The sequence below is a fragment of the Peromyscus californicus genome, unplaced genomic scaffold (genome assembly GCF_007827085.1).
Source record: "Peromyscus californicus insignis strain IS unplaced genomic scaffold, ASM782708v3 Scaffold_7__1_contigs__length_154581171, whole genome shotgun sequence".
In the NCBI taxonomy this organism is placed as follows: Eukaryota; Metazoa; Chordata; class Mammalia; order Rodentia; family Cricetidae; genus Peromyscus; species Peromyscus californicus.
In genome coordinates this window covers 50,745,469-50,767,430 of record NW_026294595.1, presented here as the reverse complement: position 1 = coordinate 50,767,430, position 21,962 = coordinate 50,745,469, and the positions used below count along the sequence as shown (strand labels likewise).

Genomic DNA, 21,962 nt, shown 5'->3' with positions numbered 1-21,962 from the left:
AGCAAGGATAAGGTCACTAGCGAAACCAAGTTACCTCTGTGAAGAATGTATCTGGAAGGACAGTGGGAAGCTCCCAGCAGGCTGCTTGGGAGGGGTGCAGGGGGGGCGGGAGGGGGGAGGTGTTGAAGGCTGATGAAGAAGGAACATTTGGGAGCCCACATTTACCCTTCCTTCAGATTCTAGGGAAGGCCCTGGAGTCTTACAGCCAGTGTTCAGATCTCAGCTCCTCCTCTTCGCCTCTGCCACAGGGGTGGGGGTGGGGGAGATTTAACTCGCTTGCACTACATGTTTTCATTGGTGTTTCTGCTTTGGGTTTGTGTGCACACGTGTCTGTAAAGTGGAAAAGCACACCGGGTCGACGAAGACTGAAATTAAAATGAAATACGGGACACCGAAAGTGCTTAGCCGTTGCCATCACAACCAAGGGCTATCTCACCCTGTTAGCAACGTGATGTCCAGTGATTCCGTGTAGCCGAGCTGCCCTTCCGCCTCCCACTCTGACGGTGAAAGACAGAGGGAGGCATCGAGCCGTGTGTTTCTCCAGCTTTACTTCTCATGCCCATAACCGGCTTATCTGGGATCTCACCCCTTTCAGAAGGGTGGGGCCGGCCCTGGAGGACTCTGGGCCTGCTGGAAGGAGCTTTGGCTTTGAGGCAGCCGCACTTTCCCTGGGAGGAGCAAGAGCCCGTCAAGTGTCCACATGTGAGAAATGCTTACTTTCACATCTATGGGTTAGACCCCGAGTGTCCACATTCCTAAAGTAACTGTAAGGGGTCAAGGTCTCAGTTTCCCAGTGACGAACTCTGAGATTTTAAGAAATGCCCAAACATTTTTAAGTAGCGATGTACTTTCTCTGAGCTAAGCTTTCAAAGGAATTAAACATCAGAAACATCTTACAGTCAAAAGAATATGAGGGAATTGTGGGGTAAGGAAAAATATTCTATTCCGTATCTTGACTATATGTTTGTCAAAACTAATAGTACTGTGAGCTGACAGGAGGGAGTCACTATAATGGAAATTATGCCATAATAAATCTGACAAATTAAAAGAGAAAAATCGCTTTTGTCAATGTATTCAGAGGGAGATGTTTCCTAAAAGTTTCGTGAGTTTTAAAACCTACCCTGGTCTGACAGAGTCTGGCAATTCCTTGCAGCAGGTAAGTGCTGAGCGATGGGAGAGGCCTTCTGTCCTTCAGGACACAGCCTCAGAAGAGGGCTGGTGGCAGACAGCAGAGTCATGTGAGGGGACCAGCACACCCTGTCTGTTTGTGGGAAGATTATGGTCTGAAAATTGAAATTTTTATCACAGACTTATTCTTCCTGTGTTTTGTTGCTGTGTCTGCTCCCAGATAGCTAGTCTTAAAAAGAATGGCATGGCATTCAAAACTCACACAGAGTTTACAGCCGAGACTCTCAAAGCCACAGCGCATGATTTTACCCCAAGGGTGGCAGATGAGCCTGTGTGGTTACCTTTCAGGCCAATACCGAGAAACCGACCTTGAATAAGACAGAGCAGGCTGGGAGGAATGCTCTTCTCTCCGACATCAGCAAAGGAAAGAAGCTGAAGAAGACAGTTACCAATGACAGAAGCGCGCCAATATTGGACAGTAAGTAGAAACCCTTTCCCACAGCGCTAACTGGTTTACAGCCTAATGGTCAGCTTACCCCGCTCACCAAACCCTCGTCTCCCCTCCCCCTCATGCTAACAACAGCTGCAGAGCTAGCAAAAGACAGGCCTGTGTTAGTCACTGTAGCCACAGCTTTGGCTTGAGCCCCCTCTAATGCTCCAGGAAGCCAGCATAATAATTCTTTGTCCAAGAAACACACAGCGGCGATTCTCTGAATTATTCATAGCGCTTTCTGGAGATTAACCCATTGCTCCTGGCGTCACAGATGACAAGGAGGCATGAGACATGGAAAGTGCCATGGCCTTCGAATCAGGAGTCAGGGCCCTGCACGGCCATCAGGCCACAACTTCCAGCCTTAATATCTTCATTTGTAAAATGGAGATGATGCCTCATTACAGACCACGTGAGTCTGTTGTGAGCTGCAAATGAGATAATGCTTTGTCTAGTGCTCTGTTGTCTGCAGAGTGGAACTCTAGAGAAAGATGTGATTCCCAGGAGGTTGGAGAGAGGAAATAAGATCACAACTTGCTTATCTGTGCGTCTGAGTCCAAGAAGTCTTCTGCAGTAAAACAGGGCTTATATAAACAAACAAGGACGCACAATGTAAGCCTCCTCATCGGCGGCGTTTACGATGGAGTGAGAACCGTCCCTGACTGGATTGAGGTCTTGACACTGTCCTTTCCATAGCACTGGGATTTATCATAGCCTCAGATCTCATTCAGAAACTGGCAGTCACCAAGTACAGCTTCGCAGACAGGTGACTAAGGATGCAGGGTTTAGGAGGGACAGAGGTAGGTGGGGAATCCCTGGGAAAGGACCTAATGGGTAGAAAAGGAAGAAGCGTGTGTGTGGTGGTGTGTGTGTGTGTGGGGGGGGTCAGAGTTGGAAGAAAAAGAGAGGAAAATGGAAAGGAGGAAAATAAAGACTTTGAACAGGACTCTGTTGGCGGGTACATATGAGAATGCACGGCATTCAGAAAGGCACTGTGGGTTTTCAGCATTTGACTAACAGTCCATCTCTAAACGCCCCCACAGTGTTCGTGTCTGGGAGCCCAGCACAGTTTAGCTGGGAAGCTTTGGTCCAACAGCCATCTGAGTTATGGTCTCTAGCATGCAGCTAGAGAAACTAACAACTCTAGGACATAGGACACCAGCTCTCTCCTCTAAGAGTCCGGAACCTTGAAGAGTAGGTGTGAGTTTCTTGCCAACTCTGAAGGAAACTGGACAGCCTGGGCCTATTCCTGACTCCTAATGGAAACTCCTCCTAGTCTTCAAGGTCCGTGTCTTCCATTGTACGGAAATAACATTAGCCTCTCCAGCTCAGCGGAGCTGAGGATGTGCACCTGACAGCTGTAGCCCGATGTATGCCCTCATTGTCCTGTACTTAACTGGATACCCATACTGCTGTCCAGGCTCTTTGTAAATAACCAAAGTCTTCCCTGGTTTTGTACTTGTTTACAAAATCTCCCTGGGCTCTATATCATGATAGCTTTTTAATTGGGCCCTGTCCTGCCCTTGACAGGAAATGGCCTGGAACCAGTCAGCTGTCCTCAATTTCACTTTTCTGTATTAGTCCACTTTCTGTTACTGTAGTAAAATACCTGATACCAGGCACTTTATAAGGAAAAGAAGTTTAGAGGTTTAAGAGTATGGTGTTGGCATAAAGCAAGATGGAAAACCAGAGACGGGAACAGCCAGTGTTGCTGTTTTATAATAAACCCTTTCAGAATTTCCGGAGTCCTATGAAACCACATTAGTTCCTTCTGAGGGCAATAACAAGTACCCCCCCTACCCCAACCCCATGCCACTCCCCCTCCACCCCATCCCACCACCCCTCCACCCCCCTCACCCACCCACCCCTCACCCACCCACCCCCGTGCACAAATGGCCTAATTATGTCCCACCAGCCCCTATTCCCTACTGGTCACACTTCCTCTCTCATGAACACACTGAGGACTAGGTTTCGCACATGTGAGCCTTGAGCGATACACATAAATGATACCTAGACCCTAGCACTTCCCTATATGAATGATGGGTGGAGCTCCAGATAGACAAGCCTGATGGATAGGTCTTACAGTACAGCATACTTTCGATTTACAATACCGTGTCAGTGTGTCCTGTGTGTATGTGTGGTGTTGTGAGATGTATTATTCAATGATGAATAATATCTGAATGACAAGGACACTGTTATGTTATTGGCAGCTAAAATGAGTAAAATTTTAAACTTCATTCTAAAGCAAGCAAACACTCTGGAAATTGCTGGTGTAGTTGGGTTGAGCCTGCTGGGTAAAGTAGTCCTGTCGGTTCATTATCAGATTCTGTCTTCAGCAGAGAGCTGTACACCTAGGAAAGATGGGGGGCTCATGACGAATTTAGAAAAACACATTGATAAATACAGTGAAAGCTCAGCAAGTCAATAAAGAGATCTGAAACAGATTTTTCTGAAATTAAGGATTGAATAATGAAGTTGCTTGCTGAAATACCTTCAGATACTTCCTTTGTGAGTGATGGGATTACAGGTGTGTTTCATGATGCTCAGCTCCTTTTAAAGCTTGAAGAGGGGCTGGAGAGATGGCTTAGAGGTTAAGAACAATGGCTGTTCTTCCAGAGGTCCTGAGTTCAATTCCCAGCACCCACATGGTGGCTCACAACCATCTGTAATGAGATCCGGCTCCCTCTTCTGGCCTGCAGGGATACATGCAAACAGAACACTGTATACATAATAAATAAATCTTTAAAAAAATCTTGAAAAAATTAATTTCCTAAGAAATCATTAATTTGCCAAACTTTACTCAGGAAGCCTGCGTAAACAATGAAAACTTTCTAAGATTATTTTGTCTCTGAAAAACTGTAGAATCAAATGGTTTTTATTAGTAAGTTCTGGGTTTCAAATTTCCAGAAACAAATGCTATGTAAGTCATTCCCAAGCAGGAAGCCACAGAAAGCTCTCTGGTAGGTGTCATGAAACTGTTGTCGAGCTGCTACAAAATGAAGGGAAAGCTGTGCACACAGAAGGTCTGCAGGCTCGTGGTTTCCATCAGGAGGTAATCCTGCTTCCGGAGGATCTGTGGCGATCGATGTCTCCAGACATTCTTGTGAATGTTTTCTTTCTTTTTTCTCGTTTTCATTTTGTCGTGGGGACGGACGCCATGGCCAGGAGCATTAGGAGTGCTCCACCACTGAGTTAGTTACTGGTAACCTTGGAGGACATCCTTAGCCATCTCTACCTGGGTAGGGATGGGAGGCTGAGTGGGGAGAGGTCAGAGGTGCTGTAGACGCCCTATCAAGCACAGGACAGCCACCCAAACCAACTGTCAGCACAGGAGTCCCAGAAATAAAATGCTGACATGCACCGCTTATCATGAATAAGAAAACACTAAGCAAAAAAAACTAGGAAGAGTAATTCACCAAGACCAAAGATAATCCCATTTTTCAGTACTAGATTTAAAATCTATTCTTCATATCAAATAATAAGAACCATTTAATCAACTTAGTAAATGTTCAATAGGTATTGGATAAGATTCCATATTATAAGTCTTTAAGCCTAATATTGAAGAATCCTTCTTAACAGTAAATATTTTAAAAACAAAAACCAACCAACCAACCAAACAAACAAAAAACCCTCTGGTAATCTAATAGTTAATATTTAGCTTCAGAACAGGAGTGGTCTCATTAAAATCAGAACATGGTTACCATAGCAACATTGATAATCCACAGTGTTTAGGAGGTTCAGCCATCAATGTAATTATTTACATAAAACAGAAAGAAGGGTCACTCTTCTTAGAGAGGAGAAAACCATTTTTATGTGAAGACTGCATGCCTACTAGAAAATAAAAGGTCATCAATTTTTTTGAAATTTTTAACTTAAAATATACAGCAAAGTAGCTAAACCAAATGAAATGTCTTGGTGCTAATAATCACTAAGTACGAAATATAATAAGAAAATGCCTTTTTCAAAAGTTTAAAGTACACACACACACACACACACACACACACACAGTGTCCTTGGAGGAACCCTGAGAAAATGCATGTGTAGTCCATATCATAAAAATGTCAAACCTTTAGCACAGCGTGACGGTGCACACCTTGACCCACCACTCCAGAGGCAGAGGTGGTGGATCTGTGAGATCAAGGCCAGCCTGGCTAACACAGGGAGTTCCAGGCCAGCCAGGGCTACCCAGTGAGACTCTGTCTCAACACACACACACACACACACACACACACACACACACACACACACACACACACACACACACTCATACTCACACAACTGCAAATCACACACACCCCGAATCTAAAAGACATAAATAGCAAATTTTGCTTTGTTTCCAGATGTAAAATGTAAATATTACCTACGTGTGGGTTACTGCCAGTTAATGTGTAGATCTCAGCCGTGTGGTACTTCTCCAGCTTTTGCTTTGTTTCCAGATGTAAAATGTAAATATTACCTACGTGTGGGTTACTGCCAGTTAATGTGTAGATCTCAGCTGTGTGGTACCTCTCCAGGACCAGGTGCGGGTGGGGAAACAGGGCTTTTCATCGGTGTTTAGCCTTAAACACACACGTATGTACATAAGTTACTAAAAAGATGAATTTTTAAAAAAACTATGTCCCCCAGAGACATAAAATGAGTATGCCAGCATTTCTTATTTAACTCATTAATTAATTATATGATGTCATCGGTTCAAGGGAAAAACCAGAGTGCCACACGTGCAGACATTGATGTGGGAGTGAGCATCGACCTCCTCCAGCGGAGTGCGACAGTTTGTGTTTCTTTGGACAAATGTAACTGGCAGGGCTCTAATCTTCTGCAGGGTAGGGTTGTAAGTGTGGGGTAGTAGGAATTACACAGAAGCCGGACAGGTGGAGGCCGCCTCTTCTCCCCCTCTTCCTCCTGTTCGTCTCCGAAAAATCTTCCATCATTTTTGCAAATACATGCAAAATAAAACAAAATCTTACCAGTTTACAAAGAATTTTAAATTGTTGAAGCTTATATTTGTTAAAACAAAATATTTAAATCAACCTAAAAGGCCATCAGTTAAGTAGGTAGTTAAACAAATAATACATTCATGTTCTAAAATACAGTGCAATCTTTTGCTTATTTTTCACTTTTCTAAACGTGTTTTTGTGTGAGGTTGTGTGTGTGTGCCTGTGTGTATGTGGCTGTGGATGTGAGGTTGTGTGCATGTATGTATGTGTTTGACTGTGGAGGATGTGTGTGTGTGTGTGTGTGTGTGTGTGTGTGTGTGTGTGACTGGAGTGTGTGTCTGTGGCTGTGGGGGTATATGTGTGAGACTGTGGAGTGTGTGTGCATGTGTGTATGTGTGTGACTGGAGTGTGTGCATGTGTGTGTGTGGCTGTGGGGTGTGTGTGCATGTGTGTATGTGTGACTGTGGAGTGTGTGCATGTGTGTGTGGCTGTGGGGTGTGTGTGCATGTGTGTATGTGTGACTGTGGAGTATGTGCATGTGTGTGTGGCTGTGGGGGGTGTGTGCATGTGTGTATGTGTAACTGTGGAGTGTGTGCATGTGTGTGTGGCTGTGGGGTGTGTGTGCATGTGTGTATGTGTGACTGTGGAGTGTGTGCATGTGTGTGTGTGGCTGTGGGGTGTGTGTGCATGTGTGTATGTGTGACTGTGGAGTGTGTCCATGTGTGTGTGTGGCTGTGGGGTGTGTGCATGTGTGTGCGACTGGAGTGTGTGCGTGTGTGTGTGTGGCTGTGGGGTGTGTGTGCATGTGTGTATGTGTGACTGTGGAGTGTGTGCATGTGTGTGTGTGGCTGTGGGGTGTGTGTGCATGTGTGTATGTGTGACTGTAGAGTGTGTGCATGTGTGTGTGTGTGTGGCTGTGGGGTGTGTGTGCATGTGTGTATGTGTGACTGTGGAGTGTGTGCATGTGTGTGTGTGTGGCTGTGGGGTGTGTGTGCATGTGTGTATGTGTGACTGTGGAGTGTGTGCATGTGTGTGTGGCTGTGGGGTGTGTGTGCATGTGTGTATGTGTGACTGTGGAGTGTGTGCATGTGTGTGTGGCTGTGGGGTGTGTGTGCATGTGTGTATGTGTGACTGTGGAGTGTGTGCATGTGTGTGTGTGTGGCTGTGGGGTGTGTGTGCATGTGTGTATGTGTGACTGTGGAGTGTGTACATGTGTGTGTGTGTGGCTGTGGGGTGTGTGTGCAGGCAGGCAGGCTGCATGGCACTCTTGTGGAAGTCAGAGGACAGCTCTATAGAGTGCCCTTCCGTCTTGACACGGGTGGATCAAACTCAGGCCATTTCACCATGTGGGTCTCGGGGATTGAACTCAGATTGTCAGACTTGGGTGCCATGGCCATTACCCATAGAGCCACTGGCCCAGAGTTGATAATTTTTAAGAAAAACATAAAGATGAAAAAAATGCTGACAAAAGTACATCTCAGTAATGGACATTTCAAGGGAATATTAGCTATTTTGTTTTTCTCTTTATTTGTTTAGTTATTTCTCCTGGTTTTGCTTGTTTGTTTGTTTTGGTTTTTTGAGACAGGGTTTCTCTGTGTAGTTTTGGTGCCTGTCCTGGATCTCGCTCTGTAGCCCAGGCTGGCCTTGAACTCACAGAGATCTGCCTGCCTCTGCCTCCCGAGTGCTGGGATTAAAGGCATGCGCCGAGGCTAGCTAGCCTGGTCTTCATGCCATAAACCAGCTTGGCCTAGAAGTCAAGATTCACTTGGCTCTGTCTCCCAAGCCCAAGATTACACAGTATTACCATGTGTTTTCTCTTGCTTAATCTCTCCTCCTCTTCCCTTAAGAGTCTCTTTGAAGATTATTTTACTTGCTAAATGTTAGGACATAAAGCAAATAGATACTAATATGACCACCAGTCCAATGAGGGGATCATAGAGACACACCACTACCTTTTACTGTTTCTTCGACCACTGGACCCAAACCCTTTCTGTTCTGCCCGTAAGGCAACCCCTTAAAATCCCTCGATTGAGTGAAGAAATCATCATCCCGTGGACGCCCAGTGCCTGCCTGCTCTTTCATCACTGGGTTACGGCTTTCCTGGGGCTAGGACTGCTAATTACCCCTGTGTTTTCTCATGTGTATTTTCTTCCTTCTGCAGAACCAAAAGGAGCCAGTGCCAGTGGTGGTGGTGGCTACAGTGGAGGCGGCGGAGGTGGCGGTGGTGGTGGAGGAGGTGGCGGTGGCAGCAGTGGAAATTTTGGAGGGGGTGGACCCCCCGGATTGGGAGGACTATTCCAGGCCGGAATGCCGAAGCTGAGGTCCACCGCCAACAGGGATAACGGTATCTGCAATTCTTTCTCTGATGTTCAGAACAAGAGACACTTTGGCAGTTTGGAGGCTTGGTGGACCTGCCTGAGGCTCTGCCCTTTAAAAAATTTACATTGTTTAAGATGTCACCCTGTTTTATGAGGGACCCTACAGGACCAGGCAGTCCTGTAGAGTTATGAAATATTTGGACAGGATCCTCGGGGTAGCCCATCCTCCATGCTTTTCTAAAGGGTAAGCTGGAGCCGGAAGAATGGAAAAGGGGAAGTGGGGGATGGGACCTGCCTCCCCCAGACTCTGCCCAGTATCCTGGGAGTGTAGCTTTCTATGTCAGAAGACACACGTAAGTCATTTTCAGATACACCACGGAGAATGTCCTAGAAAATATAGCTACAGACCTCAATAAAGAGCAGCAGGCGCTTTGCGTGGCAGACATTTGGTATCACAAGCCAGTGTTCTGAGTACCGATAGGACATCCCTTGTCTGAAGTCCTGGAGAGTCATATTTTGAACCTCAGACACTGCAGTATTGGCATGACCGTGATGATACAGCTTGAGGATGGGACACAAGCCCATCGCAGAATTCACTTAGGTTTCAAAGAGCCTTGCACACTCAGCTTGAAGGTGAGCTCATGCGACAGTCCGGACCTCTTGCGTTCACCGGAAGTCGAAGTCACTGGTCCTCAGGGGTGGCTGGCTAAGGGGCCTCTCTTGCCAGTCTTGTATTCAAATATAAAATCATTTCCCTAAAACACACAAAGGGATGTTAGGCAGCTGCCAGATGCATGAATTTGGTGCTTTAGCAACGGTCAAGAAATCAAAGAAAAGGAAGTAAAATGAAGACGCAGAAGTCAGTGCCGGCAGACGTGGCGCTGTTTTAAGATAGGTGCTGACTACAGCTCCCAGGTGAGTTTGGAAGACACAGCATAAGCTGGTGACACAGGTTATATCACCTAGTCCAGATAAAGACAGCTTTACAAGGCTAAAATCACAATTAAAGATTATCTCAGGTTCATGTTACTCCTCTGAATAAACCTATCCAAGTGCTTCTTGTGTGGGGGATAAAAATCTAACTCTTTCTGGCCTACAAGGCTCTTAGTAGCCTGGCCAGTGGGGCTCCATTTCCTGTGGACTCAATCCTGCCGGGCTGTGGCACCCAGGCTTCTGTCCATGTCATCAGGGCCTTTGTGCCCACAGGCCCTCATTACCTCAAGTACACTCTGCCTCATCTTCCCCAAGCTGGCCACTTCCTGTTAGCCTCAGCTCCCAAGCCTATCCCCAGAGGCAGTCTCCAGCCCCCATCAGATCTGACCTCTCTTGATTTGGCTTCTCTTTAGTGCTAATATCTGTTAGAAAAAACCTCTCTACCAGCTTATCATTTGTCTCCCCATAAGAATATAAAATACAGGAGAGAACTTTTGTGTTTTGCTTATCCAGCTGTTTCTAACATCTAGAAAAATGGGTGTACAGTAAATATTTGTGCATTATTTAATTCACAGTTGAAGTGAAAGATGTTTCAGTGGTAACCATTTTTTCAGGAATTACTTGAGGGAGAGATGGCTCAGGGCTTAAGAGCATTGGCTGCTCTTGCAGAGGACCTGGGTTCGATTCCCAGCACCTTCATGGCATGACAAGGCCAGCTCCAAAGGATCCAAGGGCGCTGTAAACATGTGACGCACATATGTAACATTCGGGCAAAACACTCAGAATCATAATATAAACATAAGTGAATCTTTAAAAAAAAATGAAAAAAGAATTACTTTGGGTTTTAGACTTGCGAGGGGCTGTTTAGATTTCCTTTCTCCTTTCCCCTTAGTTCTTCCTTAATCATTTAGTTTGGCTGAATATCTACTACACTGGCTGAACAAAGGCCTTACAGAATTGTTACATCCAAGTGTGTGTGGAGGGGTGGGGGTGTTGCCTACTTCTTTGCAAATGAAGTTCTTACTGGTTTCAATTTTTCCTTCCTAGTTTTTTTTTTTTAATGCACGAAGTCCCACCCCTACACACACACTTCTTGAGCATTTTTTTTTTCTCAAGGGGACTAGGTAAACCCTCCCACACAGAGACTTACTCTGGAGTAACCGCATTCACTCACCTAAGATGACTGACTAAATTGTTTCAAATCCGAGAAATGAGAGGACCAGGCGAATACAGAGGGCAGTGGAGGGCCACGACAGCTCTTAGCACAAATCTCCACAGACTGTGCACGCCTTCTGTGCAGTCAGAGACCTCTCCGGAACTCTCACCACGGACGCTTTAGTGCATTCTTTTGAAAGTCTGGCTGTAAAACCTGTACTTGGAAGATAAACAGAGCTGTATGTCTCTGCCTCCAGGAGACCCACACAAACATATCAAATAGTGTTAGAAAGCTAGTAGATTAGCGTAGCTCGGTGGGAAAGGGCCAGCACCCACCCTTGCCCTCTGGTTTACTTGGGGTCACTCGCTTTTCGAGCCCGTGTCTGTTTTCTCTTGTTCTTTAGATTCTGGAGGAAGCCGACCACCGATTTTGCCACCCGGAGGAAGAGCCACATCTGCCAAGCCCTTTTCGCCCCCCAGTGGCCCGGGGCGGTTCCCCGCACCCTCACCAGGACACAGGAGTGGTCCCCCAGAGCCACCCAGGAACCGAATGCCTCCCCCCAGGCCTGACGTGGGCTCAAAACCCGATAGCCTTCCCCCTCCGGTACCAAATACGCCGAGACCCATTCAGTCGAGTCTGCACAACCGGGGGTCCCCGGCAGGGCTGGGGGCCCCCAGGCCCCCCTTTCCCGGAAACCGAGGTGCTGCTTTTGGAGCAGGCTCTGTGCGTCAGAACCCCTCGAGCTCCTCCTCTCCATTCTCCAGGCCCCCTCTGCCCCCCACCCCCAGCCGAGCCTTGGATGACAAGCCCCCTCCACCACCTCCCCCGGTGGGCAACAGGCCCTCCATCCACAGAGACGCCGTCCCATCTCCTCCCTCACAGAACAGCAAACCTCCAGTGCCTTCCACCCCACGGCCTGGGTCCGGGTCCCAGGCACCACCTCCTCCGCCACCGCCCAGCCGCCCGGGCCCTCCTCCCCTGCCGCCGACTTCCAACGATGAGATCCCAAGGCTGCCACAGCGGAACCTGTCCCTCACCTCCTCTGCACCTCCTTTGCCTTCACCTGGACGCTCCGGGCCTCTCCCTCCCCCACCCAACGAGAGGCCCCCTCCTCCAGTGAGGGATCCGCCAGGCAGATCAGGTATGGCAAGACTGCCAGCATCATGTCCCTGAAACCCTCTCCCTCCAGTATCTCAAGCCACACTTTAAGTCAAGAGCAAGTAAAGCCTTGGAAGCTGCACAGTTGGTAGGCTGCCAGGGTGGAGACATGGCAAACCTCGAGGAAGGGGCCAGGTGGTCTGTGCCTAGTAGGTGAGCAGACTGGCCGACCAGCAAGTCCGCAGTGGATAGTGAAACGGCGGGAGCTTTCATATTCCACCCTGCCCTGCTCTGCTAACCGGAAGCTGGGCTGTCTTGGTTGGGAGTAAGTTCCCATCTCACTCTTCCTACTTCTCCTTCTCTCCAAGCCAGACTTTGAGTGCACTTCTCTGCCCATTCAAGACAAATGTTTAAAAACGCAGTTTAGGCGAGCCGGAGAGGTAGCATGTTCAGAGGTTAAGAGCACTTCCGACCATTAGTAACAAATGTCCCCGCAAAAGCCTATAGCCCCAGCGCAGAGGGCGGCCAGAGACGGGAGCCCCAGGTTCAGGAAGAGACTCGTGGCTCATATGTTACATTTTTGAAAAAATTATTTCAAATGAGTAGGTAATATATGTCTTTATTTTATATCCCTGGCAAGCCTGGAACTCATTCTGTAGACTAGTCTAGCCTTAGACTCACAGAGATCCATCTCCCTCGGCCTCCAGAGTGCTGGATTGTCTGTAGTACTTTTAATTCACTTTTTTACTTACTGCTCCTTGGCCACACTGTTGAGAGAGGTGACAGCTATAAGGACCCAAGCCCCACACCTGCTAGCAGCACACTCCGGGGCAGGACCCACCACCTACTGTCTGTGGATCAGCAGCACCCCTCTGCCCTCCCACCCCTACCCCCCAAGAGGAATAATCTAGAAGTGACTCCCACAGTTCTCCAGATGACCATGTTTGGTTTCCTGGTGCCACTTTCTCCTGGACACAGATCCTGTGTCTCATGGAATGTGCTTGTGTGATCTGCCATAATATACTACACATCTAAAAACTTAGTGCTGGGGCCAGCAAGATAATGGGCTCAGCCAGGTTAGAATGTTTGTGACTCAAGCCTTGTGGCCCGAGTTTGATCCCTGGAATCCAGGTGCAGGTGACAGGGAAGACTCTCCAAGGTTGCTCTCCGACCTCCTTATGCGTGCCATGGCACATATACATACACACAAATAGTTTATTTTTTTTATTTAAAAAACTTAGTTCTTCTAAAGACCTAAACTAATTTTATAACTATTTTACCCCTTTTAAAAATTTCTTTTTATGGTGTCATAATAATTAGTTCAATAACTTTAAAGGATAAAGTGCTTTTTTAAATGCCATGGTTGTCAATATAAATAGATTATCTGTTTTCAGTTCCACTGTTTGGTCTCCAGCCTCAGTGGTAACTTGAAGCCACACAGCAGGTTAGCTGCCATTGTATACACTTAAGCCACATATCCACATGGATGTATGTCCGCTTCCTCTTGATATCCGTGACCAGAAGGGCTCCACCAGTTCTCATTTTCCCTAGTTAAAGGGTGTGTATTCAGCAGGCGCTCCACCTTGCACAGTGATGATGACCACGGTGGCCATGTGGATATAAGGCAACGCGTCACTGAATGTCTTGTCTCTTGCTCCAGGCCCCCTCCCTCCACCTCCTCCGATTAGCAGAAACGGAAGCGCACCCCGGGCCCTGCCTGCCACCCCTCAGCTGCCATCCAGGAGTGGAGTAGACAGCCCCAGGAGCGGGCCAAGGCCTCCTCTTCCTCCAGACAGGCCGGGTGCCGGGGCGCCGCCCCCTCCCCCGCCATCAACATCAGTTCGAAATGGCTTCCAAGACTCATCCTGTGAAGGTGTGTGACGTTTGCTTATTTGAAGTGCTTTTTCTGGTTCTGTCATTGTTATCCATACTGCACCAAACTGACATTTAGTTCTAACTAACTAACTAACTAACTAACTAACTAACGTAGTGAGGCTCACTAGTCCTGTGGCGATAGCCTTTCTCTTCCAAAAAGAGAGCTCGTTTTTTTCTCATTTGTTCTCATTTGCGTTTCAGTGTGGCTAACTCATCAGTTCCAATGTAATTCACCAGAGATTTTGTCATGGTTCTTTCGTGTTTGTAAATTACCGTCTGATGACCTGCGTCTCTACACAGTTGGCTATAAGGAACAGTGGCCCACAGTTAATAAGTTGCTTCCTTCTGCCGTGTTAGGCTCAGCTGTTCTTCCAGAGGACCTGGCTTTGATTTCTAGAGACCACGGGGTGACTCACAACCATGTGTAACTCCAGTTCCAGGTGATCAGATCCAATGCCCCCCTGGCCTTCACAGGCACTGGGTACATACATACATGATACATAGACATACATGCAGCCAAAACACCCATACACATAAAATAAAAATAAGATGAAAAAATTTTAAATGTACCAGTTATTCCTGGGCCCAGCGATGGGAAGAAAAGTGCCCTGTATCTTAGCCTCCATCTCCTGAGAGAGAGACCTGCTGGAGTCGATATCACTCCAGTTCCAATCATTTTGCTTTGCTGTGCAGGCCAGGATCAGTGAGGGAGCCGGGCACACGGGTCACACTGTCAGCTTCTCTGTGCGCTTCCAGCCACGAAACCTGAGCTGGTTTCTGAGTGGTCTGTCTCTTTGCCGTTCTTCCCCAAGTCTTCCCAGCAGATTTCTTGTGCTGAGGTTGTTTGTTTCTCCTCCAGATGAGTGGGAAAGCAGATTCTACTTCCATCCGGTTTCCGATTTGCCACCTCCAGAACCGTATGTGCCAACAACCAAGACGTATCCCAGCAAACTGGCCAGAAATGAAAGCCGGAGTAAGTACCTCCGAGGGGGCGTTGTGCAGGCTGGCACTGTGAAAGCCTGGGCTCCCCCTGAGTTGCACAGGAATACCAGGCCTCTTGCCTGGAGTGGAACAGAAAGCCCCGCCTGGAGCTGTCTGCCCACTGGTAGCCTCTCAAATACACCCAGAGTAGGAAAGGACCCTCTGAAGGTGACATTACTAGCTCAGAACACTGCTGACGTATCAGTGTTAAGTTCTCTTACTTGGCTTCTTTGGGTAATCTCCCCCATTTTGACCTTCCTAGGACAGCAAAGGTCAATCCATCTAATTCTATTCCTTCTAGCTTGAGACTGGCGAAATGTCATATAAATTAAAACAAAGCACTGCCTTGATCTTTCAAATGTATTGTGACCCCAGTTTTGTGGTTATGGTGTCTGAAAATGTTGACTAGATCTATAATCTCACAGAGCAGATACTTTCTTTTTACCAGATCCTCTTCCCGTTGCTATCCATCTCGTTCTGACTTTTTACACAGTGGAAACGACAGTAGACCATTTTCGGTGGTCGGTTTTTGCATCGCACTGCTGAGTAAACACACCCCTGTATTATCACATGGTTTTAGTCCACGGGCGCCCATTAAGTCTGCGTGGAGGATTTGGCCAGGGTTGCACATTTGGATCGTTTCCCATTGCTTGCTAATGTCTGCACTGCCTGCCGTAATGAAGCACATCCTTCCTCCCCGGTGGAAGGAGAAATGTGAACACAAGGTGAACAGACACGCTGGAATTTCACAGCAGTACCTACACAGGACAAAGGAAAAATTAACACGAAATATGCAAAAGTAGCACTGAGGAGGTTCGAGCTTGTGGAGGCCAAAGCCTCAGAACCAGATCCCTCAAATCAGACACAGCACCCATAGCCAGGTCCGCGCTCCCCAGCAGAGTATCTCATAAACATCCAGAGCCTCTCAGTCTCTCTCAGCACACAGATCTCACACAGCTATTGGTCCGTGAATTCCCGGCCTTTGAGCAGCTGAAGATCAGTGGAAATTAAGGCTAATTGGAGACAAAGTCACTGATTTTAGGAGGAACTTACAAAAAAATGGCAGGGTCCAAAGAAGAGCCAGGGCCACGGAATTGTGCCTTGGGTTACATACCTTGGTTACCATAACAGCAGTTTTTATTCTGTATGCTTTGAGTTAAATGAAACAAATCAAATATTTGGTTTGTGCCTCTGACTTCAAAGAGTTAGGAAATATTGTAGGGAATTTTCCAAGAGCAAATGCCAGAAGTAAAATATTGTTACTTGAAAGAAAACCTCTAATCCTAGAAATTTCATTTAGTTGGAATTCTGCATTTGTAGGCAAAGCGTGCCCAAAGTTACAACTATAAGGAAACGCTCATGTTGGTGGCTGAAGTTTTAGATGAAAATAAGCATTCACGTGAAACAGATGTGCCTTTGGTTATTTTGTGAATGAGTGTGTGTGTGCCCGTGTGTGTTCATCTGTAGGGCATGTCTATCTGTCAAGGGAACTAGAATGAATTCACTGAAGGAGTTGTTTAAACTCCAAATACTTCCCTTATTTATCATAAGCATTCTTAACAGAATTTAAATATCACTCATGTTGTGAAATCAATAGCAGAACCGCCTTCCCATGCCCTCTAGATTTCGATGTTATAGCGAAACATACCCCTTCCCCATCCTCCTCTCCTTTTGACTCCAGTGAGTGACTTGAGGACCAGAACAATGGCCTGCTCCCTATTACAGAGTTCTTGAGTGACATAGACCCCGAAAGACAGTAGGTGTCTAAAATAGTTTTTAAATTGGTAATTTTTCACTGCCACCCCCAATTTTAAAGATTTGCTTTCAATATTAATGGAATGTACTTAAAACAAATTTTTTTTTTTTTTTTTTTTTTTTTTTTTGGTTTTTCGAGACAGGGTTTCTCTCTGTAGTTTTGCGCCTTTCCTGGAACTCACTTTGTAGACCAGGCTGGCCTCGAACTCAGAGAGATCCTCCTGCCTCTGCCTCCCGAGTGCTGGGATTAAAGGCGTGCGCCACCACCGCCCGGCAAATTTTAATAGCAAATCATCTAATGAAAATAAAGTTCTACCACAGGACATGTTTTATTCTGCTCCTCTATCTGCCTCAGCCTCTCAGACAAAGGCAGGGGAAGGGGGTACACTTTGAATGGTGCCTCATTGCAGCCTTGTTCAAGGCTACCTCTTAGCTCACTGGCCACGTGTGGTATGTTAGGTGACAGTCAGGTGGCATGGCGGACTTACATCCAGATAAGTCTTTGTGCAGATGACATCTCAAGAAAAGATTTAGGGGGCTGGAGAGATGGCTCAGAGGTTAAGCGCACTGGCTGCTCTGCCAGAGGTCCTGAGTTCAATTCCCAGCAACCACATGGTGGCTCACAACCATCTAAAAATGAGATCTGGTGCCCTCTTCTGGCGTGCAGGCAGACATGCAGGCAGAACACTGCATACATAATAAATAAATCTTTTTTAAAAAAGCATTAGTTGGAATGGTGAAAGGGAGAGGCAAGACTGGACTGCCGTGTTTTCCTTACTCAGACCCTTGCTCTGTCCCAGAAGTCCCTGAGTCCATAGATTCCCTGCAGGATGGATGCTGAGGAACCGATCAGTGCAACCAACACTCTAAGTTTAGAACATGCATGAATGACACGTGCCTCTGGTAGACCTGCCCACAGCATCTGAGCATCTAGCATGAATGACACGTGCCTCTGGTAGGCCTGCCCACAGCATCTGAGCATCTAGCATGAATGACATGTGCCTCTGGTAGGCCTGCCCACAGCATCTGAGCACCTAGCTTCCTGCCTCATACCTGTTAGATCCTCCAAGATGCATGGCAGATGAATGGACACTTTTAAATGTGAGTGGATTTTAAACCTGGTCCCAGTGCAATCATAACCCACAAGTGGTCTTTCATGGCTTTAAAAAGCACGCAGTAATAGAGTGAAAGGAAAACACAGAAAATATTTGGTAATCATCTCTGATAAGAGATTAATAAGCAGAATTTATACGAATTCCTGTAACTTAACAATGAGAACAAACTGGGCTGGTGAGAATGCTTCCTGGGTAAAGGCCCTTGCTGCCAAGCCTGACTTCAATCCCTGGGGTCCATGTGGTGGAAAGAGAGATCCGACTCCCATGAGTTGTCCTCTGAGCAGGTTGTGAAACGCTTGTGCCTCCTATATCCACAATAAATAAGTGTAAAAACATTTTTAAATTAAAAATTAAAAATAGATTCAACACTTCAGTAGACATTTTTAGAGAAGGTATGTGCGTGGCTGATAAGCATAAGAAAGTTGCTCAATACCACTAATCTTTATGGAACTGTAAAAGGCCACAGTGAGATACAACTTCCCTGGATTCATTAGCCTAACCCAAGAAAAAGAGACTGACCTACAGGACAGGCTATACAATACAATTCAATGTGCCACCAGTTATTATATTTTCACGGAGTACTAGCTTGGGAAAATGTTATAGAATCTTAACTTAGGATCCTATTTCTGAGAAAAAAAAGTGTCAAACTGTGTCAAAATGGAAAACACACACACATAATGTTGATCTGGGGGAACAAGCAGGTGTGAGTTTTTTGTTTTGTTTTTGTTCATCTGTATTTTCTAAATCTTTAATCCATACACACTATACGATGAAAAGAAACACATTTATTTTTACATAACTGTGAGGAGGTACTCAGTCACCAGTACCCATCACATACTCAGTCGCCAGCACCCATCATCATCTACTTGTTTATGCACATCACAGCCTGCTTCCCTACTTCCAGCCTTGATCTCTGGGTAAGCCAGTGAGCACCTTTGCAACTGCCATGGAGTTTCCACAGGAAACACAAGCTTCTAACCAAAATTATATTTCATCTGTTGTTGTTGTTTTTTTTTTTTTTTCATCAAGGTGGATCCAACCGAAGAGAAAGGGGTGCCCCACCCCTTCCTCCCATCCCGAGGTGATCTCTGACTGCTCGTCTCTACCCAAGCTCCAAAGCTGCTTGTGTTGTTGCTGTTTGAAAACCGCACGCCCCCTCCCCTTCCTCTGTCCCTCTCAGAGACAGTAGGAGGGAAGAACGAAGCTGGGGGTAGGTGCGTTGGTGGGGGGAGGGGATCAGGAAAGACGCGCCTAGCTGTTTATGTTGTATATAGTCTTGAGCTCTTATTGCTTGCGTCAGCTGCAGCCTGCCGGGGTTGGCTGCTGGGATCGATAAGCTTTTGTTCCGAGTAGGCAGAGACGAACTGTATCCCAGCTTTCAGCCCCACGAAGTCAGACGTTTTCACTGCTTATTTGCTACAGGCTGTAGTTGTTAAATTCCCCGAGAGCTGGTTTTGTCCATGCCTTTCTCGCTCACATGGCCTCTGGTCTGTTTCCATGAACCACAGACTGCCCGAGCAAGTTGCTGAACAAGCCTCACGTAAATGAAGCCCTGTGGTTATCCAATATCCAATCTTTGGCAGCCTGAGGTAGGCTCCAGGGCAGAGTTGTCTAACAGAAACATGCTGTGAGCCCCATACCCAATCTTAAAATGACCAGCAGCCATGTTTTGTAAAGATAAAAAGAAACAGGTGAAAAGAATTCCATTTTTCTTAACTCTGTGCATCTGAAATACCACGTTGACCTGTACTCAATATAGAAATTATGAGATATTTATATTTTGGTACTAACTCTTCACACTCCGGTGATCATTCTGTACTTAGAACAAACACATCACCAGGTTTTGGGTGTCCAGTAGCCACACGTGCCTAAGTACCATACTGTCAGACCGTCTGGATCTGGAAGATAGGAGCTGGGGCAGAAACCTCTGGTCTACACAGGCAAATTGAGTTTTCAACAATTCAAGAGATGCCCCAGTACACGGTCAGAACTCAGTACCGTGTTTGGCAGGACAGTGAGACGTTGGATCTTGGTTCCTTATTTTGCCTTTTTCCTTAATACATATGTACAGGTGTTTCTTCAGAGTGTCTGTCAGAAGGTGATCTAGTACAGTTTACAGTCACATGGAATAAAGCAACTAAACTGTAAGCCGGTGAGCACTTCCCAGCTCAGGACCAGCTCGATAGTCAGCCTTGCAGATCTCAAGTGGCCCTCAGTCCTCCACCCCAGAGCAACTCCTTCCTCAGGGCCAGCAGGAAAGGCCAGGAAGGCAGAGAAGGTATAAAACCAGAATTGTGGGGGAAGGGAACAGATTTGAGATGATGGGCAGAACTCTTCAAAACCCACTGAGGTCAAGTGGATTAAGGAGCTTACCAGTAGAAACTGGGAAGAACTAGTTTTGAATCTCTTGGGAGAATCACTTGTTCTGGACCGATGTAGAGAAGGGAATGCCCTGTAGGACCACAGAAAGGACCAGGCTTGCCTTTTTCTATACATATAATTTTGTTTACAATTTTACTGGGACTTTTGAATCTAGCTATAGAGTTGGAAAAAGATTTCCATTTTGATGTTTTATATAGTTATGTTTAATATTACCATGGTCTATTTTAGCACATGGCCACATGTGTGTATGTACCTGAACTTTGTATTTGGGGTCCAGTGTATTGCTCACATGTTGCTGGGAGATGCTAACAAAAAAAAAATCAATCCAAAGAAAAATGGAAAGACATTTCTATTTATAGAATAATTGTTTCATTTATATGGAAGCAGAACTTAGGAGTTCTAATAGATGAAATGTCTAATAAATTATGAAGTGACTGATTTGAATATTTTGTATTTTTATAACTTTCCTTGCCAAAGCCCTGAACTTAGAACTTTAAAGAGTCATTCTCCTCCCTTCTCCTCTGCCATTTGTCTGTCTTCCATGAGAATGAAGAAATAAAAGGCTTCACAAGCTTGACATTTTTTATTTCTAACATTTTTATAATGTATTTTGAATTCTTTGTGCGATGTTCACTATACTAAACATCTTTTTGATAGACTCCAAGTGACCCACTCTGCTAAAAATAGAATTGTTCCTTTCTCGTGCTATGTATGGCAGATAAAAGTCTGACTCAAAAGACGTGGGTCTGAATTTTTTAAGGGATAGTGAAAACTGGACAAGTCCTAGCATGTCTCAATTTTTTTGGGTACTTTTCTAAATTAGAAATAGGATCACAGCTCAGAGTTGCCATTCATAATAAAGAAGTTTTAGAATGTATTTTTCAAAGAATGTTTCAGTAATACACTTTACATCCTTTCTCTAGAAATTAGGAACCCAGTTGCATCTGAAACTCTGGGGAAGTTCTGTGCTTAGCTAAACCTATAGCAGATCACAAAAAAAAAAAAAAGACTTTTTTTTTCCCCTGAAATCAAAGCTTACATGTATGTTTTTTTCATAATATTTCCAGTTATGTGTATTCAAGATGCAATACAGTATTTTAACATTCACAAATCATTTTATATGGAAATATATTGCAGTATTAAAATTCAGTGTTCAGTGTTTCCTTCACTATGCATTTTATTTACTGAAAGCTGAGAAATGTTTAACCCAATGGTGCCTTACTCTGTGATCTGAAAGGAGTCGACTTTTTGTGTCCAAGTATGGATTATTTGCATATTTGTAAAAACTGTTAGGCCTTTATATTTTAACTTGTAATAGCAATTTTATTATTGTAATAGCAGAAACAGGGTGGTTATTACAGTATCCTCAAATTTGGGGTATGAAATGGAGTTTCTCTGTTTATAGGCAGGGGCTGTAGAGGAATTTTTTTCATACCACCGCACTGTGTAAACAGACACTTAGGTCTCTGTGTCTTCAGGGTAGTTAAATGGTAGGGTAGACTCTACCCTCAACACCTGCGTCTTTGTATTAGCCAGACAATAAATAAAACACGGAATGATACGGTGTCAACTTGTGGCTTTCTTATCTATGTAAATATAAACAAAAAAGGTGAATGTCTGCCTCCTGTTTTATACTATGGGAGAGACAAACTCAGAAAAGGTCCTCTAAAGTAAGTAAATACTCATGACTCATCACACCTCAAGATCCCTTCGCGTCTGTGTTTCCTGAGACTACAGCTTAGTCAGTCTGTAAAGTGGATGCTGGAAGCAATGGAAGAGGGGGACTAACATGGG

General features: G+C 45.7%; 1 protein-coding gene across 7 annotated transcripts in view; it reads left to right on the top strand.

The window, feature by feature from the left end:
* Wipf1 (WAS/WASL interacting protein family member 1) overlaps nucleotides 1–21,738 on the top strand; it is a 114,062-nt gene extending 92,324 nt beyond the window's left edge. For all 7 annotated transcript variants that reach the window (XM_052723595.1, XM_052723596.1, XM_052723594.1 and 4 more), the window contains 6 exons: nucleotides 1,477–1,606; nucleotides 8,717–8,899; nucleotides 11,366–12,103; nucleotides 13,721–13,933; nucleotides 14,795–14,908; nucleotides 18,816–21,738. In XM_052723595.1, the coding sequence (XP_052579555.1) occupies nucleotides 1,477–1,606; nucleotides 8,717–8,899; nucleotides 11,366–12,103; nucleotides 13,721–13,933; nucleotides 14,795–14,908; nucleotides 18,816–18,871 (1,434 nt within the window). In that variant the 3' untranslated portion in view covers nucleotides 18,872–21,738. The remainder of the gene's footprint in view (nucleotides 1–1,476; nucleotides 1,607–8,716; nucleotides 8,900–11,365; nucleotides 12,104–13,720; nucleotides 13,934–14,794; nucleotides 14,909–18,815) is intronic.
* Nucleotides 21,739–21,962: the final 224 nt, after the last annotated feature.